The sequence below is a fragment of the Rhamphochromis sp. 'chilingali' genome (genome assembly GCF_963969265.1).
Source record: "Rhamphochromis sp. 'chilingali' genome assembly, chromosome: 16".
In the NCBI taxonomy this organism is placed as follows: Eukaryota; Metazoa; Chordata; class Actinopteri; order Cichliformes; family Cichlidae; genus Rhamphochromis; species Rhamphochromis sp. 'chilingali'.
In genome coordinates this window covers 8,253,864-8,281,442 of record NC_137943.1, presented here as the reverse complement: position 1 = coordinate 8,281,442, position 27,579 = coordinate 8,253,864, and the positions used below count along the sequence as shown (strand labels likewise).

Here is a 27,579-nt window from a genome sequence, read left to right as displayed (position 1 = left end):
GGGAAGTGCTGAGAGCCACAGGAGCCCCAGCACACCAGTGATTGCAGGGCTTTTATCTCTCCAAAGGAAAGCTGTGCATGAACAGAAAAGGGCGAAAACTTTATCTGCCCCATTCAGTGCAACGAATATGCTCAAAGTTTTTTTTTTTTGTTTTTTTTTTAAAAAAGGGAAAAGAAAGAAAAGAAAACTAGGCTATGCGTAGTGGCAGTTAGCCAAATTTGCTATTCAGCCCCTTGGTGGAGTTTCAAAAGAGGAACAGGTGTCCATAAAAAAGAGAAAAAAAAAAAAACACTGCAAAGGGCTTTAGCAGAAGTTGATTGTATTTCCACGGGTTATCTAAGCTTGCATGCTTCTCAAATGAACGACCCCTCCCTGTTTATTCACATGCAGAATTACCTTTTGGTGAGGAATAGACTCCGAGGCTCAGGGAGTGGTAGCTTAAGTCTTGTGTACATACAGCAGAATTAGAAAAGGTATGCGGGATTGTTTCCCCCAATTTTTGGCTGCAGGTGCGCGGAAACCTTTCAGCTAATGACGACGTAAGCTCTGCATGCTGGCTACAAGGTCACGCTAACCAGTCCCATCGATGCAGGATGGCAGAAGCTCACCTAAAGGTCTAACCTGCTGTGACATCAGCACCGCGGCTTGAATGGCAGGCTCGTCAAACCGGTGTTGAAGCCCGCGGGAGTCACTGACACCGTTCAGACTGCAAGGAGAAACCCACGCGTGTGCCCGCGTTCGCTCGCCTTGTACCCAAACTTGGCAGAAGCCTGTTTTTATAAAAAAAACAAACCAACAGCAGCAACAAAAACAAAAACAGGTTTCCGTTCAGTGTATATGGGAGAAAGAAGCGGCAACTTTTCACGAGAAGCTGCATGAAGTGAGTGGAATATTGGGCTGCGTAAAGTGGAGTGAACTCAAGACGGGATGGAAACGAACGGGCTCGAAAATAAACTTAAAGGTAGGATGCATTTTGGATTAAGTCACCATGTTAAAATATACTGTGCCTTTCTTGGATTTGGCCAACTTCCACTGTTTTCCAAATCCGATAACCCCTAAGACAAAGATTACATGTCAGCAAAGGTTTTTTTTTTTTTATACCTTACATTTAAAAAATCTAATTTTCTGCGTTGAAATATATCGGTCCTATGTATATTTATTTTTACTCTTATTGTTATTTGTTTTTTGCCGCTTAATCTAGCGAAAAATCCCAAGACAATCAACTGTGTGCATTTAAACACTCAAAAAGGTGTGGCACCTCTCATTCAGCTCGGTTTCACCTTGCTGCAAGCTCAAGGAAATGTTACCAAACTAAGGCGGTGGACGTACTGCTTGTAGAGTCAAATCAGCCTTTCACATTCCACTATAGAGGCTAGGGACGAGGAAATATTACAGGAAAACTGCTTGTTGTCCTGTAATCGCAGGCCTGTTTGCTTGTTTTATTTTATTTTTAATAATGAGAAGTTTAGTAATGTGGCGTTAAATCACGGCGCTTAGCAGTACCGCCTTGTCACCACTAGATGGAGCCCATAAGATAACTAATGCAGAAGTCAACACTAGGCAGGCTCCAGTGCAGGTATCAAACCTGTGTTTGTAGTAATAATAATGATGATGTTATATTCTTGGACTCTGATATTACAAGCCTCCTATTAGTTCAGCTTAAAATAAATAAATAAATAAAAATCTCAGCCTATTTACAGCTTCCTAGCAGCAAGCCACTGACCACCTCAGGGAGAAGCAATAATAGCGCTGCAATTTCACAAGAAATATGCATCACATACAGTCCCATTTGAGCCTCGGGTGGTTCTGACCAACAACAAACAAAATTTTCCTTTTAATTGTATGGAAGTACTTCAACCCCTCCAACAGCACCATAAAATGAAAGGCGGTGTGTATTATTGAAAAACACCAGTCATTAATGATGTCACTGCAGTTGTCACATTTTGCAAAGCCATCACGGTGGCCGGATTGAGGGCCGGAGCCGCATGTTTGACACCACTCCTCTGCTCAAAGTCAAATCTTTTGTAATGCAGGCATTTGACGCTAATTATGCCCTGTGGCTGCTTTTATTTGCTAGCAGGTAATTTACGCTAATTAAAACGTCTGAAGTTAACAGTGAGTATGGGAATGCTGATCAAATCCTGAAAAATGAACACAGGAGCAATATTCAAACAGACGAGTATGGAGTCGCTTCCTTTTCCGCGATAGTGTTCCTGCACGAGCAAGCTGTCAGCTGACTGTAAACTCAAGGGGACGTGACGGAGCTGAGTGAACTTTGAGTGGGAATGGTACACGCCCTTCTCCTCCATACAGTGCCTTGTGAACACAGACAGTGTCGGCAGCTCCGGGTGGCACCATGTCGTGCATACGAAAAGAACCCGAGAAAAGCAGGTCTGAGGAGTTACTCCAGTATGCCAGGGGCCAGAAGGTGATACAAATGAACGTAAAGCTCCTAGGTAGGCTGCGCTGCCAAGCGGACGAAACCAAACTGTTATCCAGGGTCAGACTGCTGCTACGTTGTTGTCACAGCGTAAAACCTTTTGTGTGCGCGTGTGTTTGCAAAGCCATGAACTTTTATGACTTTCTAATGATGGCCTGCTTGTGATTTCTGAGCGTTTGCACTTTTCCTGCAGTTTCTCTAAAGTGGTCTTCTGTTCCCTGCTTCCTCAGGTTTGGAGGGTGATCCCGACCTCCAGTTTCTCCTGAAGGGGGGAGACCTCCTGAAGGTCCTCTCCCCAAGCTGGAAGAAGACTCGTTACTTCAGGCTCCAGGAGGACTGCAAGACAATGTGGCGCGAATCCAAGAAGACCTTCAAGAAAAATGATACCTGTGAGTGCTGCCCTGTCTTCCCAGCAGAATATGTGTGACGAAAACCCACACATGTGCAAACCCCTGGCACACATCTGTCTAATCTCACACCGTCTCTTTACTTTACACTTTTTATTACTTTGCATTAGCAAACACTTTTGGAGTTCCTCTCCCGCCACAACCAAAACTTTGTGGATTATAAAAGGATTGGATTGATCACAAAGCTACACAAAGTCCTTGGTATTATCATACACATCTGGGTTGCTCCTGATAGCGGTGTGGGTGTGTTTGTAGAGATAGTGATTTATTTTATAGTGTGTTGTGGAGTGGGAGTGGTTAGAAATAACTCTTATTGTATTTTCTGCTTGGATGACACCCAGAAACTGCTGTCACATAGTCATGTACATCCAACGTCTCCGCTCATTACTGACTTCAGTGGGAGGCAGGGGAAATTGCAAACATCAGGCTTGTACGTGTGCTTGAAAATAAAGTGTTGCTTTTCAGCAGTGTGCCACATGCTACATGTTTGAATGACAGGAAGTGGATTTTTAAAAAATAAATGAATGTTGCATAAAATTCGTTCTGTCTTCAGTTTCGCTTGATGACATCTCGGCGGTGCAAATGGGCCGTCAGTCGGAGGGCTTGAAGAAGAACACGGAGGAGCAGGTGGAGGACCGCTGCTTCTCCATCATTTTCAAGAGCCGCCGCAAGAACCTGGACCTCGTCTCCAGCTCGGAGGAGGAGGGAAAGCAGTGGGTTAAAAGCCTGCAGAAAGTGGTCTCCAACCTAAACAACCTGAGTCGAAAGCAGAAGACAGAGCAGTATCCTTTTACACGACAGTGGAAGCTGTACTGTGAGCAAGCTGAAGCTGAGCTCAAACAGGTGGCTGTTTGTTAATAACCTGTTATTAAGACTTCATTGGTCATCACCTATCGCATAAGATGTTCCTGCACCTTATTTTCACCTTTTGGCTCCACTAGAATGACTTTGCCTTATTGATAGTTTAATTAATTTATTATTTATTTATTTTGTGCAGAGCCGTGGTGCGTGTAAGTTTGAAGCCGTTTTAGTGCCGCTCCCTTTAAGGCCACCTTCCATGTTTGCCGTCTTTTTTCTTCTTGTTTGGCTGTCCAACAGAGCCGTGGGAAAACAAATGCTCAAACGAGTGCTCAGAGATTATTTCACATATTCTGATTCATTATTTAAAACTTTGACCTTGTGTAATATGAGCATCTCATCCACCACTATAACAGTATATATGACAGAAAAAAGGACAAAAGCACTCCAGGTCCTCTTTAATCTATCCTGAGCTTAGCTAAGCAAAGGTGGTATAAGTAAATAAGTCACATTCAGTTGGACAGCGCTGAGTGACAGGTACCTGTTTATCTCCACCTTAAATCACAAACCTTCCAGCTGGATCTTCAGCTGCTTGAGGAAAGCAGACAAGAACAAAGATGATAACCTGAGTCCGTCAGAGGTCAAGAGTTTCATGCATCTGATCAACATCGAAGTGGATGATGAATACGTGGAAATGCTTTTCAAGGTTGTTTCCTCAGAGCTTCTTAATGTTTCCTAATGGCAGAAACTGTTTTAATGCATATTCTTGGAGCCTTCCTGGCTAAGCTGTAGTAATCCATTGAAACTCTAATGAAATGCTCCAAGAGGAAATCAGTGCTAACTTGATATTTTAGCCCACATATTTTTTTTCTTTATTGTTAATAGCAAATCCAGCTTTTAATAGTTTTATAGTGCATTATTTTCAACTTAAAATGTTGACTAATCTTTGTGTTACTTTCCCCCAATGCAGAAATGTGACAGGTCCAAGTCTGGAACCCTGGCAGGAGAGGAGATCAAACACTTTTATGATCTGTTGACCCAACGGGACGAAATTGATGTTATCTATGGGGAGTACGCCAAAACCACTGGCTTTATGAGCGCTCAGAACCTGGTGGATTTCCTGCTGAAAGAACAGAGGGAGAAAGCAACGCTGGCTGATGCGCACAGAATCATCGAGACGTATGAACCAGATGAAAACGGTCAGTACACAGCCCTCTTTCAGGTCTTCTCAGGACCGCAGCTCTGCTGGTTTTCTTCCTGTAAAAATCAGTGAGCTGTATCCCGTGAATGGTCTAACTGCATATGGTTACCAGGGTTAAAAACCACTGTTTTCAAGCTCGTGGTTTCCAGCTGTGTATTATTCTGCGTTCTATTCCTCTGGAATTGCAGTCTATGGCAGCCTGAGTCTAAGGCTCCAACACACTGCGACCTTTTGCTAATCTTGTAAGTTCATTCATGTCAGGTCTTCCAATCTAATAAACTTGGAATATGCACAAACTTTGATGGACAAAGATTGAACATAGTGGCTGTTGAAAGAGATGCTATAATGTATGTTCCTCTGCTTCTCTCAAAGCTTTGTCTTCCTTGGTATGTTCCCCACAGCTGGTGGACTAGATTTTCTTCTTTGTTGGAATTTCAAACATTTCTTTTTTGCTATCTGGGTTTGTTTTGTCTTTTTCATGAGTGTCAGTGTATTACTGCTTCGTACCTTCATATCTGCATTCCCAGTAGATGTAGATATAGCTGCAATCATGCTGTGAGATGGCAATCATAAATTTCAGACTTTGGTCACATGACTACTACTACATAGTAATTGTACAGATTTTGGATTTCCAGAGGTTTTCTTCTGCAAAGCTGGTTTAGGAACAGGAAGTGTGAATATGCATCTAAGCAACAGTTTCATGTAATGTCAAACCTGGATTGTAGCCACAATATAAGCAGAAGTAACCTTCATTCATTTGATTAGTCTGTATTCTTCTCAATAAGGTAGTCTTACCTTCGACCTCAGTATGAAATATTAACAAGGGAAATATAATTTTCTCAAGCTGGTCTCACACCTGCAGGAACATCCTAAAACAAGTGTGCCAAACATAAGGTCCGAGAGCCTGAATTGGCCCAGTAAAGACACCAATCCAGCCCAGTGGATGGCTTTGGAAAATGTGAACTGTATTTTGTTGTTAGTATAGTTTCTCCTAATGATAAAGACCTCAACCAGTCATGCTGCAGTAAATTAATTAACCAATCCACAAACAATGAAGCAACAAATCTTGTTGTTTTTTGACTCCACTGTAGAACAGTCTGGCCGATGTGCTACCAGAACTTTATTTTTTTTGATTTTACGGTTATTTCTTACAGTTTAAGAGTCCTGCTGACAAATGTGTTTCTTTTTTTTACAACAGCATTTCTTTATCATGTAGAAAAACTCAGATCTATTATTGAAATTGCGCTTCTTTCTGTCCAAGATGTCTCTGGGATTAAGAGTCTCATGGAGTTTGTCCACAGATAAATTACTGACCTCTTGTTGTTGTTGTTTTTTTTAAATGCACTGTAGACTGATCTGCTGCATTTGGTGTGTATGTGTGTCTTTTCAGCCAAGGAGAAGAAGCTGCTGTCCAAAGATGGCTTCCTCATGTACCTGAATCACCCAGATGCCATGATTCTGAATCCAGACCACAAGGATGTGTACCAGGATATGAGCCAGCCCCTCAACCACTACTTCATCTCCTCCTCTCACAACACCTACCTCATGGAGGATCAGCTCAAAGGCCCCAGCAGCACAGAGGCGTACATTAGGTAACACTTTCCATCCCGAGATTCAGTAATTTGTCCTTGATGAAAGTTTTTGGCTAGTTATTTATCCAAACTTGATCTTTAGTCATCTTCCTATCGGTGTGCAAAGGAACCACAGAGATGTAATCTCATTTTTCAACCCCAGATCAGCTAAAAAATAACTGTTGGAAGCACTCAGCTGCACCATCAAAACAAACAACCCAAAACATTAACTCACAGTGCAGTCACTAACATGAAATAGGCATGAAAAGACAGCAGCACTGTTTTTGTCAGTAGGAAGTCCATCACTTTTACTGACTTTAAATAGGACCTTTCATACTTGTTCTCGTTTTTTAGTTCTATAGTTGTTATTACAATGGTGGAAGCTCAGCATTAAACATGGCCAACACTTAAAATAACGAGAACAAAGGTCAGACATTAGATTTCTCTGATCTGTTGATATATATCTGTCTTAGAGAAGGGGTCTTCCAAATACCCCACCCATCTGTTCAAATCCTGCATTTGTGAGGGGCAGCCAATCAGAAGAAATTTACCTTAAATGGAAGGGAACTAAAATGGCTTGTTTCATTTAAGACAAAAAAAGCTCATTTTGAACTGCAAGTCATGCGAAATTAGTCTACTAGAGTCAAAGACTAAAAATGATGATGTCCTTTAATGTCTTGGTTAATTGTGCTAAGCAGGCAGTGAGGGTAGTTTGTGTTTATGTGCCATATAATCTGTCAGTTCTTGAATCACTGAGACCAATTCATTACAACTTGGAATTTTAAATAGTTTCTTGTAACCATCTCTCGCCACGTTGCGCCGTTTCACTGATGGAACTGTTAGTCTAAACAGCATATTTGGTCACTAATGCTCACTCCAACACTCTCAGGGCTCTGCAGAAAGGCTGCCGCTGTGTGGAGCTGGACTGCTGGGACGGATCGGATAATGAGCCCGTGATCTACCACGGCTACACTCTCACCTCAAAGATCCTATTTAAAGATGTGATCAAAGCCATCAGTGAGCATGCCTTCAAGGTATGTTTAGCACCTGTTGGTATCCAGCATGTCTTCACTCAACATCCAGCAACACACTTATATGTGTTTGTTTTGGGGGGGGGTTGCCTGCTTTTCCTCAGACATCCCAATATCCAGTGATTCTCTCCTTGGAGAACCACTGCAGCGTGGAACAGCAGGAAGTCATGGCCCGCCACATGAGCTCCATCCTTGGCAGTGCACTCATCACCTCTCCTCTGGGTGATGGCATGCCCACAAATTTCCCATCTCCTGAGGTTAGCATCCGTTTCACTAGTTTTATCAGGATTGTCAAGGCTGAACCGATCATAGGAGATAAATGGGGTGTGTGTGTGTGTGTGTGTGTGTGTGTGTGTGTGTGTGGTCCCCCCCCAGGAGCTAAAGGGGAAGTTCCTGATCAAAGGGAAACGTTTAAACAAACTGGAAGACACTTTTGCTGAGGCAGCTGCAGATGACAACGATGTGACGGAGGAGGAAGAGTCGAATGATGAGGATGCGCAAAAGGAGAAGAATACAAAGGTAGTCGAGCCCATGAAAATAAGCACATTACCACACACGTGATGTTTACTCACCCTTAAATTCTGCGCAATATTTCAAAGAAAAAGCTGAAGCTAGCGAAGGAGCTGTCCAACATGGTCATCTACTTTAAGAGCGTCCACTTCCACGGCTTCGAAGATGCCCAAAAAAACCTGAGCTTTTATGAAATGGCATCCTTCAAGGAGGGGAAGGCCATGAAGCTGGCAGAGGAGTCGGGTAAAGGAAGAGAAACCATGAGGAACTCACAAACTTTGATTAAGCACTGTCAATAAATCTTGTTTCCTCCCCCCCACAGCAAACGCCTACGTGCGCCATAATGTGGAAAAGTTTAGTCGCATCTATCCAGCTGGCTCCAGGACCGACTCCTCAAACTACAACCCGTTGCCTCTGTGGAACGCTGGCTGCCAAATTGGTAATGGCTAACAGAGGAATAACAAACACTGATAATTATACAGCAATGGCCAAGAGCTCATGTTCACTGTATTCTCTTTTTGTTTTGTTTTTTAAGTGGCCTTAAACTTCCAGACTCCCTGTACAGACATGGATATGAACCAGGGCAGATTCCTAGTTAATGGCAAAAGCGGCTACATCCTGAAACCAGCCTTCATGAGGGACGTAGCCACAGAGTTTGACCCCATCACCCTGACCCGAGGAGACTGGCTGACGCACAAGACCCTGCATGTCATGGTGAGGCCTTCATTGTGCAGACACACACTGGAGTTATTTGATTTCCTTTGAGTCCCGTTTAAAGTTGAGATCATTCTTCACCTGCCAATAGGTCATATCAGCTCAGCAGCTTCCCAAAGTGAACCAGAAGAAGTCCTCCATAGTAGACCCGCTGGTTAAAGTGGAAATCTATGGAGTGCCAGCTGATGTCGCAGAGAAAGAGACCAAACCTTTTGATAACAACGGTACCTCACGTTCACGTCCTTTGTTTTATTTTAATGTGTCCGCAATGAATCAAGACAATACAAAATTTTCTGTTTTGAAGGCTTTAACCCTTCCTGGAATGAGAACTTCCAGTTTGACGTGTATGTGCCGGAACTAGCATTGGTCCGCTTCAGCATCGAAGACTATGACTCCAGTTCTGATAATGACTTTGTCGGGCAGCACACGCTTCCCTTCAACAGCTTGAAAATGGGTGAGTTTTGCTGTATTTGTCAAGTCTTTTTTTTTCTCCTTACTATAATCCAGTGATGTGAAACCACTGATAGTCAGTTATTCATTTATGAAGTGTGAAAACAGAGATGGGGAAGTGTCCCTTCTCTGTGGTGTGACATAGAGAACCCAATTCATCCGCTCCACAAGGAGCACTTCATGTTGTCCTGTGCCATCACTGACCGCAGCCCCTTTGTGCTCCCACACAGGATACAGACACGTGCCGCTGTTCAATAAGAACGGAGACCTACTCCCCTCAGCCGGACTTTTTGTACACATTATGGTCCTGGATGCCGAATAAGAAGTCTCCAACTCTAGGACCTCCTTTCTACAGCCATGTTTTAAAATTTTATCTTTCATTTTGGCTTCACAGTTTTAGCTCATGATTAACTTATTACTTTAATTCTAATCAAAGTCGAATTGCGACTTTTCTCTCTTCAGTCTAGAGATTCTGATTTGCAGCTGAATGTTGGTTGTATTGGGAGGTGGGTACACATGCACACACTCTAGGGCTCCCTAGACTTTATAACACTCCATGTATATATGACACTTCACTTTTACAAATTGGATTAATTCGTACAAGCAGCACTCACTACATACCAACTTCAGTTTGCATTAGGATGAAACTTTTTAAACTGCTTGTCCCTTATTTTTAGTCTGTTCAATGTCTTTTTTTTTTCTTTTTTTAAACCTTTTCATCCAAATGACAATTTTGACTTTTAGAGAAGCACAGGCCAATGTGAAAGCTATAGTCTTTGTTTTCATCAGTAATTTTAGTCATCCATTATGATCATTTCTCATGTAACATCTTGACTTTGCCTCTTTTTGTAAATCAATATGAACACATAAAAATGTTAAACACAATCATCATCAAGCACTGTATTCATCTATGACTTAACAGTCCTCATCCAGTGGAGCCACAATGAATGATGCAGCATTATAGTCCTTATAAACCTCCCCAGACTCTGTGACAGCGACGATACCTGTATATACCAGTCTCCGGCTGAAACATCTTCATGAACTATTTAATTTTATGCAAACAATACTAGAAACCAGTTTGCAGTGAGCCACATCTGCCTTTCCCTAGAAGGAAACTACCTTGTGAACTTTGGATACACCCTATGTAAACAGTCACAGCAACGATGCACACAAACGGAGAGCTCCTGTTGAATGAAAACCTTTAGGAGTTATTTTACATCTTAATTGTGTAAAGTTGCTCAAAAATAGTTTGTACAAAAACGCATCGCAGGACTTCTTCCAACAGACAGCTATCCTTTCCACCGTCATCAGCTTCACAAGAGCGTTTGGTTGTTGCCAGACTGGCAGTTTTGTTAGTCAAAGCTCTAAATATCCACCGTACACTACCAAACAAACTGAGTTAACCATGTAGTACCTAAACAAGGTTAGCAGAGCCCAAAGGTTAATCACGCCGTTACCATCTTTCAGCTTGTTATAAGAAAACATGAACCCACCGCTGCCAGCTCACTAAGACAAAACAGAAACAGATGGTGTTAGTCTGATGACAGAAGACAGGCAACAATCCTCCAAAAATGTGCTTTTATTGTGACATGTCTGAAAGGAACGGTAAAAATAAATCAGGTCGACTGTAAAAGACAGAAAACGGTGACATTCTCAACTTTCAGTAAACATACCATATGAGGTACATCGGAGATGGTGGAAACCGCAGTCACGCCAGACTGAAGTGAGGATCTTTGGCCTTAATTCATGAACCACATCAGATGTGTGACAGGGGGCAGAGGAAGAAAAGAAAAAAAAAAGACATGACAAAATTGTTTCAATGAAGCCATTTATTAAAGAAAATAAAGGGGGAGAAGGTGATGCTCAGAATGACATGCTGCCAAAGTAGGAAAAAAAAAGTGAGGAAATTGATTAAAAAAAAATAAAATAAACTCAAGTGTTTTAGAACTTTGGTGTTAACTTAGTACAAAATGAAGAATGTGATTATGAGTGAAGTGACAAAAGGAAAAGTGAAAGGCAGCACACATGAACGAACATACACACACACACACACACGCTCACAATCGTCCCGATAGGTGGGACGAGACCTGACTTATTTTTCTTACCAAAGGCAAGAGAGCAGGAAAATACCGATCTGAAAGGATATAGGAACAAAAAGCTGGATATAATGGGTAATATGCAACTTTTCAAACCCAAATACTGACAACATGTAGGTAGAAAAATATATCACAATGATACAAACAACATTTTCAGAGAAAGGTCATCATTGAGAGGTTGAGAAGACCAAACGCTCCTTATTTAAAAACAAAAACATTGCACTGAAACCATCGTGAGCTGCACACTCGCAACACAAATGCTTATGCGAAGAGAATGAAAATGTCTGAAGGAGCAGCAGCCTTTTAACTGGGGGCGTAAAGTTGGAAATTATTAGTGTCTCTTAAATATAAACCCCATGACCCACAAACCAAGCAGTAAAGGTTTGTTGGAGGCAAACAATCCCTAGATGGCACCATAGAGCTTTTCACATCCTCCATTTTACTGTTACACAACCCACCAGAGCCAAATATGCTCTACATATATGGCTGATCACTTTTCGCACTCCATAAGAAAATACTAGAGATGATGCTAAAACATGGAGGTGTAACCTTGGAAATAATGAAGAAACATTGCTTTGTGCCTCCACAGGCAGTAAGGCATTAATGCCATGATGAGGTTGTTCACAGTCCTGATGCAGTGCCCCAGTAGTGTTTCATTTAGAGCTGGACCCAAACATTGTTTTTGGAGGAGGGGGCTGTCTGGATGGGCCCGGACTGAGCACCCATCTGTAGGCTTGGAAGGCGTCCTTTTGCTCCACAACAGGGGTTTCTTACTATAGAGACACAGGTAACCACGTTTGGCTACCGTTTCTGAGATAAACCAATCAAAATTCAAGTTGTTTCAGCACTGCAACACTTACATGTCACCAGATCAAAAAACAAACAAGTAGATCTAAATATTATATGGATGTCCGGTTTCTGGATCCACTCATGTGGACAGAGAATGTTACAGTGGTCTTACTTTAACAAACCCTCACTGGTTAATTTATTCAAGTGCTCTAACCCAAGTGCCCAAACCACCCTCCCCCTCCAAAATAAAAGCGGTTATTGCCATGGAAGCTAATGTTGCAGCATTCGGTTTGCTGGGCTCCTCTCATATGTAGGCACTGAGGTGAAGAGCAGTTTAAAAAAGGAAGGGGAAAAAAGGAGTCTGGGAAAATAAACGCCACAGGTGGCATTTCCATTCGATTTTTTTTTTTTTTTTTTTTTTTTTTTAATTACGAGGGCTGGACAAGGGCAGGCCACCACTGTACATCAGGGGAATGGTGTGATTTAAACACTGTCCAGACTCTGACACTCAACCCTATTCTGTAAAGACACTGATGACATGGAAAAACTGAAAACATGGCACTCGACCTATTTGCTGTAAGATCCTGGACCAGTTTAAAAACACTAAAGAACACCTTTGCAAATGTGTACAATTTCAGAGGAAGTTCTGCCCTCTAAGGGTGAAGCTGCACCACTTGTGTGCATGCACACACACAAAAGTTGTTTTTTGTTTTTTTTTTAAAGTGATTAAAAGCTAGCCATCTGATCTTGTAATATTAAAACAAACAAATTTGACATCTATTTGTCAAAATAATAAAACCTATCATGTTATTCTTACAACTAATAGACTAACAGTTGTAGCTCAACCCTGGTACGGATATGAAGCCTGTTTTTAAAAAAAAAGAAAAGAAAGAAAAGTTCCTTATTTGGCAAATTATTAAAAAACAAACAAACAAACAAGGAAATGGCACATCTTTAGCCGAGCTTTCAGATGAAATTATCAAGCGCAAAGAACTACTGGACTTGCTGCAGGTGGGGCGTGAATGTCACAACTGCATACATCCTCCGTTTCCTAAAACAAAATCAACCATTTCTACTTATAATGAAAGCTGAAAGAAACAAAGTCACATCTATATAATGGCACAAGCTTACTGGGAAAACAGAAGAACACTATGAGACAACTGCCCAGCGTTTGATGACCAAAAAAAACAAAATAGTGAATTCAAACTTTCATATAAAGATATTTGTGTGTCCACTTTAAAGCATATCTGTATGTGAAAAGACCAGAGTACTCTGGAAATATGCCATGTAGAAAATATCTCCCCATATAAACAACAGTCACACAAGGCACTTCATTAAGTATGAAAAGAGAATCACAGTCCTTTCTACTACCAGAAATTGCCTGCATAGCAACAATATGAGGACAAAATCTTTTCAGACTTTTGTGTGGTACCACAAAAGAAGTCTCAGACAAAAAGTTGTTTTTGTTGTCGTTTTTTTTTTTTTTTTTTTTTTTCCTTGCGTTTAAAATAAGCACTTCACCAAATAGTAAAACTTGGTTGATTTGAAAATAAAGATTAAAGTTCGTTCCTCTTAGTATTTTGTCCCCGATATTATCAGCTTAGGACACTCTACATACTTTCTGGTGTGGTTTTTATTATTTTTGTGAGACACAGTGCTCCTGGGATTTTGAATGTTTTTGTTTTTCTGATGGCACTCAGAAGGCAGCCGGTCGCCAGGAGATGAGATCAGAGACAGGGTTATGATGTTTTCCACAGTGAGACTCCAAGGCGTCCCCTTAGTGTGGGAGGATCTGCCCAAGTCTGAGAGATACGGTCGTAGAAAGGAACAGAGATCAATACAGGAGACTGGTGGGCACAGGCGGTAGTGTGGGCTGTCCTGCTACCTGCTCCTTAGATTCTGCAGGACTCCGTAAACCTCTTCTTCTTTGCTGAGTCCCTCAAAGAAAGGCAGCAGGTCCAGGAGTTCTGTGTCATTCATATCGTCAAACCAGGACTGAACTGGGACCTGAGGAGAGGCACAAACCACTGAAAGTTAGCCTTAAGATGTAGAGCTGAATGACAATTACAGCATAAAAATGCAGACACGTTAAGCAAATTAGGAAAAGTACACTACTGGAGAAAATGAATTCTAGTGCTCTTAATAAATTATTCTGATCCTGATTGATAAATACCACAAGAAACCAAAGAAATTATGTAACCGCTCAATAACATGATTATTTTAAAGACGAGAAGCAAGTACTTTAAAACAGAAACTAATCACTGACACACAAGTCAGAAACACAAAACTAAGTTGTATAATAAAAAACAAAACAAAAACAAAGTATGAACATTGTTATTAAATGATCTATGAGCACAAGAACTTTCTTAGTGTCTGCCCTGCCTCACAGCCAGGGGAAATGTGATGGTGAGACAAAGCTAGAAAATGGTGTGGAAGATCAGTGACCAACTCAGCATGAGTCCAAAACACAGCTGCTGCAGAAATCAGAAGAAAGGCTGCAGAGGCCATCCTCCTAAAATGATGCCACCGGCAGTGAAATACCTACAGATACAGGTATTTTGCATAATGTCACACTCTATGAAGGGCTTCGGGAAGAAAATAAAACCAAAAGGCTTAAGACTGTCACGTCTGGCTCAGTGAAATGTATCTGGTGTAAAAATGGCCAGGATCACCAGAGACAGTGAAAACCAGAGGTGTGAGTGTGATGAAGTGAAGCAGCATGAGAGCAAAAGGTGTTGGACAGACAAAGACACAAATGACATTTAATAGGCGGCACTGTGAATGCCTGAGGCTACACCAAAATACTAACTGCAGATGTTTGACAAAAGAGAGGATTATTCCAGCCAGGTGACGTTTCAAAGCACACTGCTAAAATTACACGAGATTCTAAAGAGAAAAAAAAGAAAAAACTATGTCCTGTACAAGTATGAGGCTTATTTGAATCCAAAAGATCACTGCTGGGATATTTTCAAGAACCCCAGAGCAACTCAGCTTCTGCAGCAAAGAGCAGCTGAGCAGCTTTTTTCCCTCCTCTTTCTAACTTCTGTTGTTTTCCATCATCATATTCAGCATGCAACAGAAGGCTACTTTGTAGCAAGAAAAATTCAGAGTCTAACAGATGCAGTGCTGAATGTAACAAATATATTGGAGGATTGGGAACTCACAGCATTTTCTGGATGGAAAATATAAGAAGCAGGTGAATTATCAACAATGATAACATTGTGGAGTTCTCGCCCCAGCCGGCTAAGATCTTTGACGTAGTTGCCTCGGTGAAAAACACAGGATTCTCTGAAGAGCCGCGCTTGAAACACGCCCCACTGGTCTAGCAGGTCTGCCACAGGGTCTGCATACTGTCCAAGCAAAACAAACAGAGGAGAAGCAAACGGTTTTTAAAACAAGGAATATAATAAGACTAATATGACTTGTGAATGTTGGGACGATATACATCACATCTTTATGATCACATGTTTCAACTAGAAACAAAAACAACTCACAAAAGCTAAACGCTACACTAGGTTTCCAAAAGGAAGCAAAGCATGGTGTCCCTCATAACAGCACTTGATTAACAGGGAAGGTGCCACTATGCCATAACACAGAAAAGCGCATTCTAGCTTTTAAGGAATATCTGTTTCTAGAGAGGAATTATTCCCACAGCACAGTTTCTTTTGCTTCATTCATTACACTTACCCATGCATTACTGGCTAACATGATGGAGTGACAGATGCAGAGCATAATAACGGAGATGTAAAATTCAGAAAGCAGAAAATTAACGATGTTCACAGTTCCACAGGTACCACTGGCTTGTAACCAAAGCACACGTCAAAACAGAAAAAATGTCCACATTTGAACATACCTTGGCAAGACTGGCTGTGAAGAGCACACATTCAAATAGTTCTCCCATCTTTTGAAGAAACTCATCCACGTGTGGTCTTTTCAGCACATACACCTGCAAGATAGATCATCGCTTTTAAGACCAGGGGTCCGTTCTTCGTACCTCGCTAAGTAAGTTAGCTGGATTTGATTGTTGACGATTTCGCGTGATCTTGGATCGTTCGGTTCTCTGAAGCTCATCCGGGACTTGCTGTCATAGCAACAGATCCGTAAGCGTAAACCTGCTCGGGAGCAGGCTCACTTTATGTAAACAGGATTAGATCGTGGCCACTCAGGTATGTCCGCTTCATTTATACAAAAGCAACAGCGATATTTAACCACTGTTTTTCCATAAATAAATATTATCAATGTAACTAAAGATAATGCAGTATTTGATTCTTTTATTGATTCCATACAGATACATACAGGTCATTTCCTAAAAAAAGGGAAATGTACTATTAATCATTCTATTTCATGTATTTGATTATTTCAGATGTAATTCATATGTTAGAGTAGTAATAGTAAATTACTTCGTGTAATCAAGATGAGAGACGACGGCTATAAAAGCGAAGGTGGATTTGGGAAGTCTGTCGCAGCCATGTCCTGTCCGTATACGCGAGCAGCCCATTGCGGAAGGTGCAAGATTGATAAGGAGAGTTCTCAGAATTCAGCGTATATTGCGGGATAGACAGGATCCTTTAGCTCAGCGCGACAGTGTGCTCATTGAGAGATATCGATTTTCCCGTGAGGGTATTATTTACTTAACCAACTTGTTGACGAGGGGGTGCAGGACCACCACCTGTCTTTTTTTGCTCTGCCCTTTTCTTGGTTGCTGTTATAAACAAACAGATTATTTCAGGGACTCTTTTCAAGAGACTAAAAGCAATACAAGTGATAAATATTACCATTCTGTAGAATATTATATTTCACTTTTACTTGTTCCCATGTTCTAGTGGGCCCTGTTGTGGCTCTAATGTGAAAGAGGATATAATGTAATATAATATAATATGATATAATGTAATATAATATAATAAATTTACCCTACCGCCTACTGGTGTTGGCCAGAGGGGCCGATGGCGCGATATGGCAGCCTCGCTTCTGTCAGTCTGCCCCAGGGCAGCTGTGGCTACAACCTTAGCTGCCTCCACCAGTGTGTGAATGTGAGAGTGAATGAATAGTGGTATTGTAAAGCGCTTTGGGTGCCTTGAAAAGCGCTATATAAATCCAATCCATTATTATTATTATTATTATTATTATTATTATTATTATTATTATTTAATTACTTCCGAGTTTAATTTGTCAGCAACTTTCTGCCAGCCCTCTCTCCTTGCTTTTGCAGCCTTTGCAGTGTTCCCTTGGGTTTTAATTAAACTCTGAAACTCCTGAAATCCCTCAATCAAGAGTTCTTGCTCTGCTGCCGAAAAATACTGAGCGCGCTCCTTCGACATTTTCGCCAACCAATCAAAGGGTTGCCGATCAATGTTTCTACTATCGATGCGTAGCCCCTGTTGGGCCACCCAGTGATCTCACATTACTTCATCCAGCTGTACTAATCGTCAACAACAGGTGTGTTCGGAGAACCGGAATAGCGAGCTCAAAGTTGGCGCGATGATTTGATTTTGGATGTAGTAAGCGAGGTACGAAGAACGGACCCCAGATTTCAAAACAACAACAACAACAAAACAAACCGTGGTGTGACAGGAGTGTCAAACACTACAGATACATTATCTGTACTGAGGGCACTTTAGGTGAACAGTGTCATTTATAAGAAAATATATGCGAAAGCTTCAGGATGGCTACAAAATAATTCCTGTTACTCATTTCTGGAATTATTCAAAATGATCAGACTGTTTACCATGTCACATAACTTTAGATGCCCCCCACATCCCCTTCGTACAGTGGCTGCCACCCAGTGCAAGTAATCACGAATAGGCCATCCAGGATACACACAGCCTATCCTGGATTACTTGAACTGGATAACAGCCTTTTCTTCAGGATCTTCACATCAGAACCAAATGGAATCCCCCCTATTAAAGAGACAAACTTCAATACAATTTATTAGTTTTTAAAGAAATCCACAATACCTGATGAACTGTACCATCGATCTCTACTGGGACAATGAAATCAGCGTTGCTGATAGGCTGTGGGAAGAAAATACAATTACTTTTGTCGTACTACCCCAACTGACCCCCAGAGGTCGTACTATTAACACAAACTCAATTTCCAGACTGTCTAATCTCTGAGGGCAAAAAAAAAGTATGTTTTGCTACAACAACCTTTATCATCACTGCCCTCCTTTAACCTCTGTAGTAATTTAAGACAGCAGACAGAGCATTTGACCTCAGGCAGAAGTGGACAGCTTGAAGATTTAAAAAAAAAAAGAAAAGAAGAAAGTGCACAGAAAGTATTCTTCAGTGCAAAAAAATATGTTTTATCGAATGGAGATGGTTGCCAACACAGCCTGGTTGTCTGCATTTTCCTGTTACAATCATGTACCCATTATAAGCCACAGTCAGTACTGTAATATTACGCTCGCTCACATCCTCTGCCACCTGCTCATCTCGTTCTTTTGTGTACACAGTGATGTCATGGATTCAAACAGCTTCAACTTCCTGTGTATCATTAGCGGAACTTTGGAAATAATGACAATGTATAGACATAAACTAAACAATGGTTTGCAGAAATATAGGCAAACCTAATATTGGCTTTTAGTTAAACCTGGTAGTAAAAGTGCTCATACTGTGCAGAATTTCAACAGTAGTTTTAGCCCCTTCTTACCTTAAATGAACTGTGGACAAGTGTTTCATCCAAGTCAATCACCACACACTTTTTGCCATAGTCAGATATTTTCATCTCTGGTAGGAGGTATTTGGCTGGCGGCTATAGGGAGGACAAGTCAGATAATGTCAGAGAGCAGTACATGAGAGAGAAGGACAGGCAGAGCCAAAGAGAGAACATGAATGCTGTACACTTTGCATTAAGTAAGGTTTAAGCCAACAAAAAGCCAAAACCATGTTAGAGGAGATAGTTTTTTGAAAAACCAACTGAGATCAGTGACACTACAGAATTCAAGCGAAAACAAACAAACAAAAAACCCTTTCATCTCTTTACATCTTTATTAGGTCAAGTTAGATTTCACAAATCTGTATCATGCATAAAGCTGTCTGCTGCTGTTAAGCCATCCTAATTTTGCTGGGATCAATCAAACTTAACTGTTAAGTTTGGAAATGCCAGTACACTATATGAGAGTGTGAAGTGAAGTGAGAACTATGGCTCAGTGCTGGAATTGACTGGATGCTCTTTTAGAATGAAATTATATCAAATCACTGTTGGTTATTCTCACCAACTTTTCCTTGGATGGGTCGCAGATCACCGAATCACATCTCAGTCCTTCCTTGAGTGTAGGGCTGTGCGATATGACCAAAATCTCATATCCCGATATAAGAATTCTATCGTCCCGATAACGATATAAATCACAAAAATTTAACATTTTCTGTAAATTCTATGAATCTCGGGCAGCTCGACTTGCGGGAAGTGTTTCCAGCTGCGCGTCATGTAGCTGGAGTCGAGTGTTTTAACCGATGCATGAAACGATACATTTTTAGACACAAGTTGTAACGGCCGCCGTTTTCTTTGTGAGCATTTATTACACAGCTGGCTGCGGGGAAAGTCTAAGGTTTATTTTTTTAGCACCTGGCGGCTCTTTTTTACTTCTCATCCGTAAATAATCTGCTCTTTCACGTGATTCAGTTTATTTTGAAAAGTCTCAACAGGATCTTGAGCTTTATTGTGAAAGGTTTATGTGGAACATAAACAAGCGGACACGCGATCGTGTTACCGTCGTTGTTGCTAACCACAACGCATAAAAACAGGCGCTTGTCCATCCGTAGTGTGGTTATATTAAATATAAGAGAAAAAGAGAACTTTAAGAAATTAATATAGCCACTACAGTGACCATCAAAACTATGAAAAAAAAATATTGCCGTAAACAGTTTATTTTGCGACACCATGAAACAAACTATAGCGTAAAATGAAACGATAGACGTTTTTATATCGTCATCCGATATATCGTTATATCGAACAGCCCTACTTGAGTGACAGGATTAATTACTTTAAGTCTGTAGCTGAGTAGCCAAACTGAAAGACTAGGAGCTAATGTTAATTCTCACTCTCAAAATTACTAAACTGCATAGATAAGTAGCACAATAAATGGTTTAATGCCTTGCGTAGAAGCTCCGGAGGCAATTAACAGAAACAGGTTTGCACTTAAAAATGTTAGCTGGTTAGTGTTACAGTGTTTCTGAGAGCATACAAACCACAAAATGTCACTAATGCAGATGAAGCACTGAGACATTAAACCCAAAGGTGCACGTACACCTTCTACGCAGCCAGACAGTGCTACCATCGGCTGAGAGTGAACTGCGGTACGGTAGCAGAGCTAGAGCTCTCTGAGGAGCAGTGGAGCCCACACAGACAGGATGTGCCACCAGCCCACTCACCCTGCATGCAAAGGAAAAGAAAAAAAAAAGGCAATACATACACTAGGGACAGGGATGACCTCGACCTGGTCACACTACAACACATACAAAAACAGGGTGAGGGATAGGAAGTAAAACAAAGGAGAAACCCCCCAAAAAACAATGACACATTGACAGAGATAGCACAAAGAGAAAATACTACTCACAAAAACAGACAGTTTACAACAGATGGAAAAGACTTGCAAACTGATATTTCTAGAGTTCTCAACAGGACAACAAGCAACAGTTTAGTGGTGGAACAGCTCACCTTGGGAGGCGATCCGTTCTCCTCAACTGGTGGAGGCGGGGAGCTGGCGTTGGTGTTGGTGGCTGGAGAGTCCACATTGTAGTTGCGGAAGCAGCAGAAAAACGTGCTGAAGATGCCTCGGCTCCTCTGCTTCTTTAGGCTGCTGTTTGACTGGGACGCTGGCAAAAATAACAGGAAGAGGGTGGAAGAATAGAGGATGAACAAGCGGATATGCAAACTGACGTTCTATGATAAAAACGCAGCAGGATGAAACTGTGCACCCTTTACATCTGAATATTTGCATGCCAGGGTGTAGATCCTGTTTTAATAAAACAGGCCATGTGTTAGCCACAAATTTTCCTAAGTGGCCACAGTGGTGTGAGCCATGCTGAATGACAATAGGGGAGACCTTTACAGTCTGATTAAATGGCATTAGGTTTTGTTTTGTGCGCTCGCCCTGGCTGAACCACTGATCAGAAAATAACTTAGGTGGCCGGGTGACCTCATCAGTCACACTCAGTGACAGTTCAGAGCATGCTCTGCTCCGACTCCAAATCGCCTCTCATTCCTGAACCACGAAGCGCGGCCTAAACGAGACACTGAGCTTTTATTAATAGTGACAACTTGGAGGGTGTACACACTTCATTCTTTTGTTCTCTCTCTCCTTTATTTTTTCGTATTTGCTTTTGTGGCTACCACCATTTTGAAAACTTGACTTGATTCCCTCCAACATTTCAACTGGCAGGTGAGTGACTGAAGCAGCCTGATCATGCACAAGAGAAGCAGAGAAGGAGGTGGGAGGCCCTCAGACCCCTCAGAGCCTATACAAGGCTGCATTCCTCTCCACCCATTCCCCCTGCCCAGCCCACCAGAATGCCTTTGCAACTGAAGACTGTGAAGAGTGAATAGCATTATGTCATGTCTTTTGGTATCTTGATATTGTGGCACTTTGTACTACAAACAAATGTGTAAATGTCTAAACAAAAAAACAAACAAAAAAAACCCCACATTCGGAGCAAAATATTTCTGCAACTTGCCATCTCTGTCTAGTGCTTTATTATAAAACAGTTTTGTGCATCAGAGGATCTTGAGACCACAAAAGCAACAACAATCTTTTAACATGTTAGGATGTGGAGCAAGCACATAATGCGTTTCAACAGATTAATAGCTCGCTCTTACAGTAAAGCTATCAGAAGCTGACTGACTAACAGCATGTCACAGCTACATTAAACACTTTCTGCACTCCCGAGCTTCTCTGTCATTTCCCTCTATCACTGTCTTCCAGTAATGTTAATTACAGCCTTTCAAGCAAGGGCATGTTTTACTGGGTATCTAAGTTGTATCTTATCAGTGCCATAAGCTCTTCCAAGTCGAGTGGACTATAATCTGCAGCCATCGACAAGGAAAAGAAACAATAACAACAACAACAACAGATTTATTGTGTCTTCTAAGAAAGCCGAAGCATGTGGATATCTTGCTACAACCCAATGTTTCAGAGAGACCCAAACCAGCAAAAACAACATTGTAACTACCACGAAATACCAAGGCAGCAAACACATTTAGAAATTTGTTTGGAAAATTACCAGCTTGAAAATGAAGAATGTTTTCTTCAGAAGTTTTCAAATTACTCTGAATCAACATTGCCCACATTGTTCTCTGTGTTTTACAGGCTTAAGTTAAAAATACTCAAAGTGGCTACACTGAGCTCAGTTTTTATCTGGCCATAATCAGCAGCACAATTTTTTTTTTTTTTTGCTTAAACAGGGCTTTATGTTTTCATTTCAGCTCTGTAAAACTGGGACAGAGAGGCAGTTGTCAGCTCCCTGTGACTCATCACTACAACCAGCCGTGGTACTGACTCCTGCACAAAGACCCTTAGCAAATTCACAGTCAGGCACAGAGCACAACTGTGTCTCAAATATATCACTCACCTGGCATAAAAGCAGAGCTGTAGTTCACTAATGAGGTGCTGAACTTCACAAGCACAAGTACCTTTACTCACAACACATTCCAGAAAAACAAACCTTTTGGAAAGAGCAAAAATATTCCCAGTGTTGTTTGACTTTTCTCTAAGCTCAGGTAAGAGTCAGACCAAGGGACATGACCTCTCATTCTACTTGATAATTCTTTTGTTGTTTCCTAAACTGTTTCCATCAGATCACACTGAATCAGGAGAATGCCATGTGGATATTTTACACAATTGTCATTTCATAACAGTAGTCCGCTTCAAACACATTGACAGTACTGGAAATACTGTGTGGTATAAGCGAGACAGCTGCATGGGTGCATGTATACAACATTCAGGAGACAGCACCACGCACTGAATGCTCCAAATTATTAACTGCATTATTCCCCACACTGACACAATATGACATCACATGGACATTATACTAGTGGGCTGCAGGTTAAATACTGCCTAATGTCCGATCTGACTAATGTGGTAATTTGCTTCCATACATGCATCTCAGCTGAGTGATGAAAAAAGGTCAGCCATCCAGCGCACATGTGACAAAATCTACCAACTCCTGGGTGGGTTTGTGACTGTTGACACAGTCTACAGATTTGACCAAGGATTAGTCAAAGAGAAGCCTAAACAATTCCACACCACCTCCTGTAAACAGTGCAATCTCCAAGTTTCCACGGCAAGAGACGTTTTTCTAAACAACACCTTTCAACTCTTTCAGTACTGATACCTTTTTTCTGCTCTGTTTCTGTGTTTTTAAGACTGTTTTTAGATACAAGTAATAAAACTGTTGCATTGACTGTGAAAACCTATGCAGAACTGTTTTTTGGCCAGGCAGAAAACTGATCAGTAACCCATGAGAGAACCGATAGTCAGACTTCTGACCAGAACTGATAGTGCCATTAAGACTTTATTGATAGCCAACCCAAGTCCTGTGCTGTTTTTTGTTGTTGTTGCTTTTTTTTCTCCCTTTATTGAACTTTTCTTAGCGCGGAAAGGGGTCTTCTTTTAGTAGATTCCCCAAATGAAGACTTTTAGTAGCTTAAGTGAGGATATGTGGATACTCCACTGCCGTGAGTTTGCTATCACTCTTTTGTAATGTGCAGCCCGCTTTAAAGCAAACAAAAAGATCCTGGCATTGGCAACTGATAAGCTTGTAGGCTTATAAATCCCATGGATTGGAAAATGTGAAACTGGCTGAGAACTAAATGGGACCAAAAGAATTAAGACAGTATTTTAAACTACAACTAAAAACTGTATTCCTGCAATTTTCCCACTAAATTTTGATTCCATTAGTAACCACAGAAAAACCAAAACTTATTAAAAATTGAATGCATAGTACAAAATATAAGTAATTTCCAATAGATACATATATTTTGGTGCTTTTCTAAACTATTATTAATATTAATCTTGACAAGTTTAATGCTTGGGAAATATTTATATCCTATTTTGCTAATCGAGGACTTAATTAAAGCTAAATCTGTAGCATATTTGAATGCATTTAGTGCTTCCTTCTTTTTATTTAAATTCAATGTGTTCATGAGGTTAAACAAATATAGACAGGAAACCCCAGAACTTAATAGCAGAAGAGGCTAGAAGAGGGCTCAGTCAAGGTCACCCCATATGAATCAATCTTCCAACACTATTAGCAAGGAATTTATCGTAACAGTAAATGGATCATGTGTAACACTCCATCCATCTCACAGACATATTAATAAGATCTCATTACAACAATCTCAGCTGAGTGGCAAGTTTAAGTTGTTGAAATCAACAAGACTCTTCAAATTCAAGAAAAAGACCCACAGAAATCACTGCTCTGATGGCCTCTGTTTGGAAATGAAGAGCTTTTTTGTTTTTGTTTTTCCCTTTCAAAGTATGTCTGTGACAACACAGAAAATGATCACTGTCATCTTACAATTAGTTACACTTGGCTCTGGGGTTAGTGCCCTTCCCAGCAAGACTGTAGGTCTATATATAGGCTGCTGCTGCTGCTTGGGAGCCAAACCAGTGTGAGAGGCAGGCACATGTTGTAAGACAGCCAGCAGAGGAACATTAAGAGCAAAGGTGGTCAATTTTTGCCCAGACAGTTTGGCGCCTGTTCAGGCTATTGGAAGACTACCTATTTAATTCCTTTAAGACAGATGGCCGCATGGGCTACATGTTAGGTGATCTCCAATAGATAGATGACAATCTGACTTTGTATTTACATTAGAAAATGTGTATAGAAATAATGCTGTTAAATATTTATAGACTTTTTAAATTATGTGATTATAAACTTCCACCAAGTGCCAAATGTGGACAGTTTTGTTTGGCAAAATATTCTATTCTATATAAAAATTCTATTCACAAAACTGGCTGCTAATTAGGAAAGAAAAAAGAAGAGAGACTGAAATAAAAACAAAAAAACAAGTGCTGTTACCACATGTTTGTTGTAATTTATATGCACAGTCCTTCTGTCCTGCCATCTGTTTTGCCCCACCTGTATCTTGTGAAGACCCACCTGCACCCTATCTGACTTTTTTTTGCAGATTCTGAAATTGAATTGCCATTTTTCCAGATTAAGAACAAAGGGGAGAAAGGACAAAGACATATACAATTGTTATAATGATTATATTATTTGTTGTGAGAAGCGAGCATCCACGTCACTGCTCTATTTCATCCGGTAACTCAACTGTGTCTTGTTACACGCACACTCTCGCACCTAGTCTTATATTATTTCATGCAGCAACCCAACACACAAACAATGAATTCTAGCAGAGTGAATGCTTGTACTCGACCGCCTCTGTTGGCAAACACACTGAAATCATACTAAAATACTACCTGGGTGCAGTAAAGTGCATGTCTTCAGAAGCAGACCAACTATCTGTAACAGGCTTGCTAAACATGGTATATGCTTACTGATCTAGTAAGCTGTCTTAACACTGTTATATCACCGTAGTGGCATATGATTAGTTTAATTGCCATATAACTCCACCTTAAGTGTTAAACTCCAGCACACATGCAAGAATAACCTCCCAAGACAACCCACGTATATTCAAGTGACACAGAATCCACAGCAGTTACTCTGGGTCACTTTTATAGCTTACAGGCAAATGCATTGTTGTGCTTCAAAGACTCAAGTTCTCACATTACTGATGGTCTGAGAAGAGAAGTTTGAGATGTGATATTGATACACACCCTATGCACCAGGGTGACCCGGTGCATAGGTAAAGTGTCAAAGGGCGCCAGGAATGAGAATCACTGGATATTAGGAGCTATGGGCTTGTGGAGAAGTCATTCACGTTTAAGCAGCACTTAAAAAAAAACCAAAAAAACAAACCCATCTATTACAGAGGACAGAATATTGTTTAGAAGTGATACATATAGGAAAAGACCTAAAACTGGAGGTTAATTTCACTGCATAACACACAAACCTCACAAGAAACAATAAGCGCGGATAAAACAGTTTCACTGTTTACATCTCAGACAAACCGAATAAGTTTCCCATAAGCTGCACAGATAGCTTTGCTATGTGCATGAAGTAAAACTGAATCGATACACAACACCAGCAGCACAGTTCTCTTTAGTCCGCGTATTAGCTTCGTCCTTAGGAACTTCTTGCCAATCTCAATCCAAACCACCGAGAACTCGATCCATACATGAATCAACTGTCAGAGCTGTCAGATCATATGGTCCCGTTATATAGTCCAAACGCATAAAGAGAAGTGTACTTTCCAGATGTATTATTGCAAATACTTTTACAAAATATGCGTTAATTTGATGCAGACAGTGAATTTTCGTTAATGTTAAAAGGGAAAAAAAACGCGCTGGAGCGCTTTTCATTTTGAAAACGCAATGAACAAACGTTATCCTAGTTGGAGAACTTACCCGGGCAAGGCCCCACTGACAAACTTGTTGCGTAGTTGAGTTTTTTTTCTTTTTCAACAAAAGACGTGTTTCCATCTTTTCACACAAAGGCAACTGAGGTCTTTAACAACTACAACAGCTAGCAAGTGCGAATAAAAGCTAACGTCAACAGAGAAAAGTAGTCAGCCAGCTAGCATTAGTTATGTACCGTAAATTGACTTTTTCCTTACCTTTTTCCTGGTTAAATGATATTATTTCCTCCTCCTTGGGGTTAGAAACTTGGGTTATTATGGACATGTGGTCCATTTAGACGATTGGTTATTCCTGTTTTAGTTCCCACAATGTCAATAGTACAAGCGCGCTTGCTTCCTTTGCTAGCTACTGTTAGCTAGCTGTTTAAGATGAAGGTAACCAGCTAGCCCACGAAGCCAGGAAAGCGTCCGAGGCGAAGGGGTTGTGGCAGCGGTGGTAGCCAGCCAGCTAGCACAGTGGTGAATGGAAGCCAGATAATGTCTGTCATTTATGGCTTTCCGAAAACTACCATCGCTACAAACAACTATGTTTGTGGGCAACACGAGGAGCGTGCGTGACTATAAAAAACAAATAAATAGAAAAGACGCTGAAATTGCTAACTAACTGAAGTTAGCAAGTAGCTTAGGTTAGCGAGTTAGCCGCAAACCTTCGATTATCCAAAATGCGAGGCCGTGTCTGGAGCACCGCTGAAAATACTTGGAAGCCCAGATGGTTGTTCTAGTTCAAAAAAATGCAACGACCGCAGGTTGTTCGGCGTTAAAGTTACCAGACACTTTTAGGCAGTCGGTTCATATGTGCTGGCCCTACATTCCCTGTGCAACATGGAGGCTTTATGTATTTTGAGTTGCATCTGAAGCGGGGGCACCGTGAGTGGGAGGGGGCGGTTTGTTTCTGTGATGGATTCTCTCAGGCAGGCAGCACAAACTCGCCGCACTACATTGCTCAAACCATGCAGCTGGCTGGACGCGGCTTTCTTGGGCTGTAATTACTGATGTCCGCAGGCAACAGACTCTTTACTATTAGCATTTGGGGGGAAAAACTCTCCCAAACAGAATATGCTTAATGGGGCCGTTTATAGTGACACTAAGCTATCGAT

The 27,579-nt window shown here is 41.1% G+C and overlaps 2 protein-coding genes across 4 annotated transcripts; one reads left to right on the top strand and one right to left on the bottom strand.

Annotated features, from left to right (window-relative positions):
- The first annotated feature begins 392 nt into the window (after positions 1-392).
- On the top strand, positions 393-13,519 carry LOC308383871 (1-phosphatidylinositol 4,5-bisphosphate phosphodiesterase delta-1-like). Of its 2 annotated transcripts, none has more exons than XM_080862049.1 (15): positions 393-961; positions 2,671-2,829; positions 3,401-3,629; positions 4,222-4,351; positions 4,616-4,844; positions 6,237-6,438; positions 7,307-7,451; positions 7,553-7,705; positions 7,824-7,967; positions 8,048-8,201; positions 8,281-8,397; positions 8,494-8,672; positions 8,764-8,896; positions 8,977-9,126; positions 9,353-13,519. In XM_080862049.1, the coding sequence occupies exons 1-15, from the start codon at positions 928-930 to the stop codon at positions 9,442-9,444; spliced, it is 2,250 nt and encodes a 749-aa protein (XP_080718175.1). In that variant the 5' UTR covers positions 393-927; the 3' UTR covers positions 9,445-13,519. The 2 variants fall into 2 exon arrangements, with proteins under 2 accessions (XP_080718175.1, XP_080718174.1); XM_080862048.1 differs by lacking the exon at positions 393-961 and adding an exon at positions 2,303-2,456.
- Positions 12,407-27,396, bottom strand: ctdsplb (CTD (carboxy-terminal domain, RNA polymerase II, polypeptide A) small phosphatase-like b). Of its 2 annotated transcripts, XM_080862053.1 has the most exons (8): positions 26,681-27,396; positions 20,663-20,820; positions 20,418-20,450; positions 18,656-18,757; positions 17,962-18,018; positions 15,861-15,953; positions 15,172-15,357; positions 12,407-14,014 (listed from the first exon to the last, which is right to left on the bottom strand). In XM_080862053.1, exons 1-8 carry the CDS (start codon positions 26,754-26,756, stop codon positions 13,889-13,891), a joined length of 831 nt encoding a protein of 276 aa, XP_080718179.1. In that variant the 5' UTR covers positions 26,757-27,396; the 3' UTR covers positions 12,407-13,888. The 2 variants fall into 2 exon arrangements, with proteins under 2 accessions (XP_080718179.1, XP_080718180.1); XM_080862054.1 differs by lacking the exon at positions 20,418-20,450 and having other exon boundaries at positions 26,681-27,390.
- Positions 27,397-27,579: the final 183 nt, after the last annotated feature.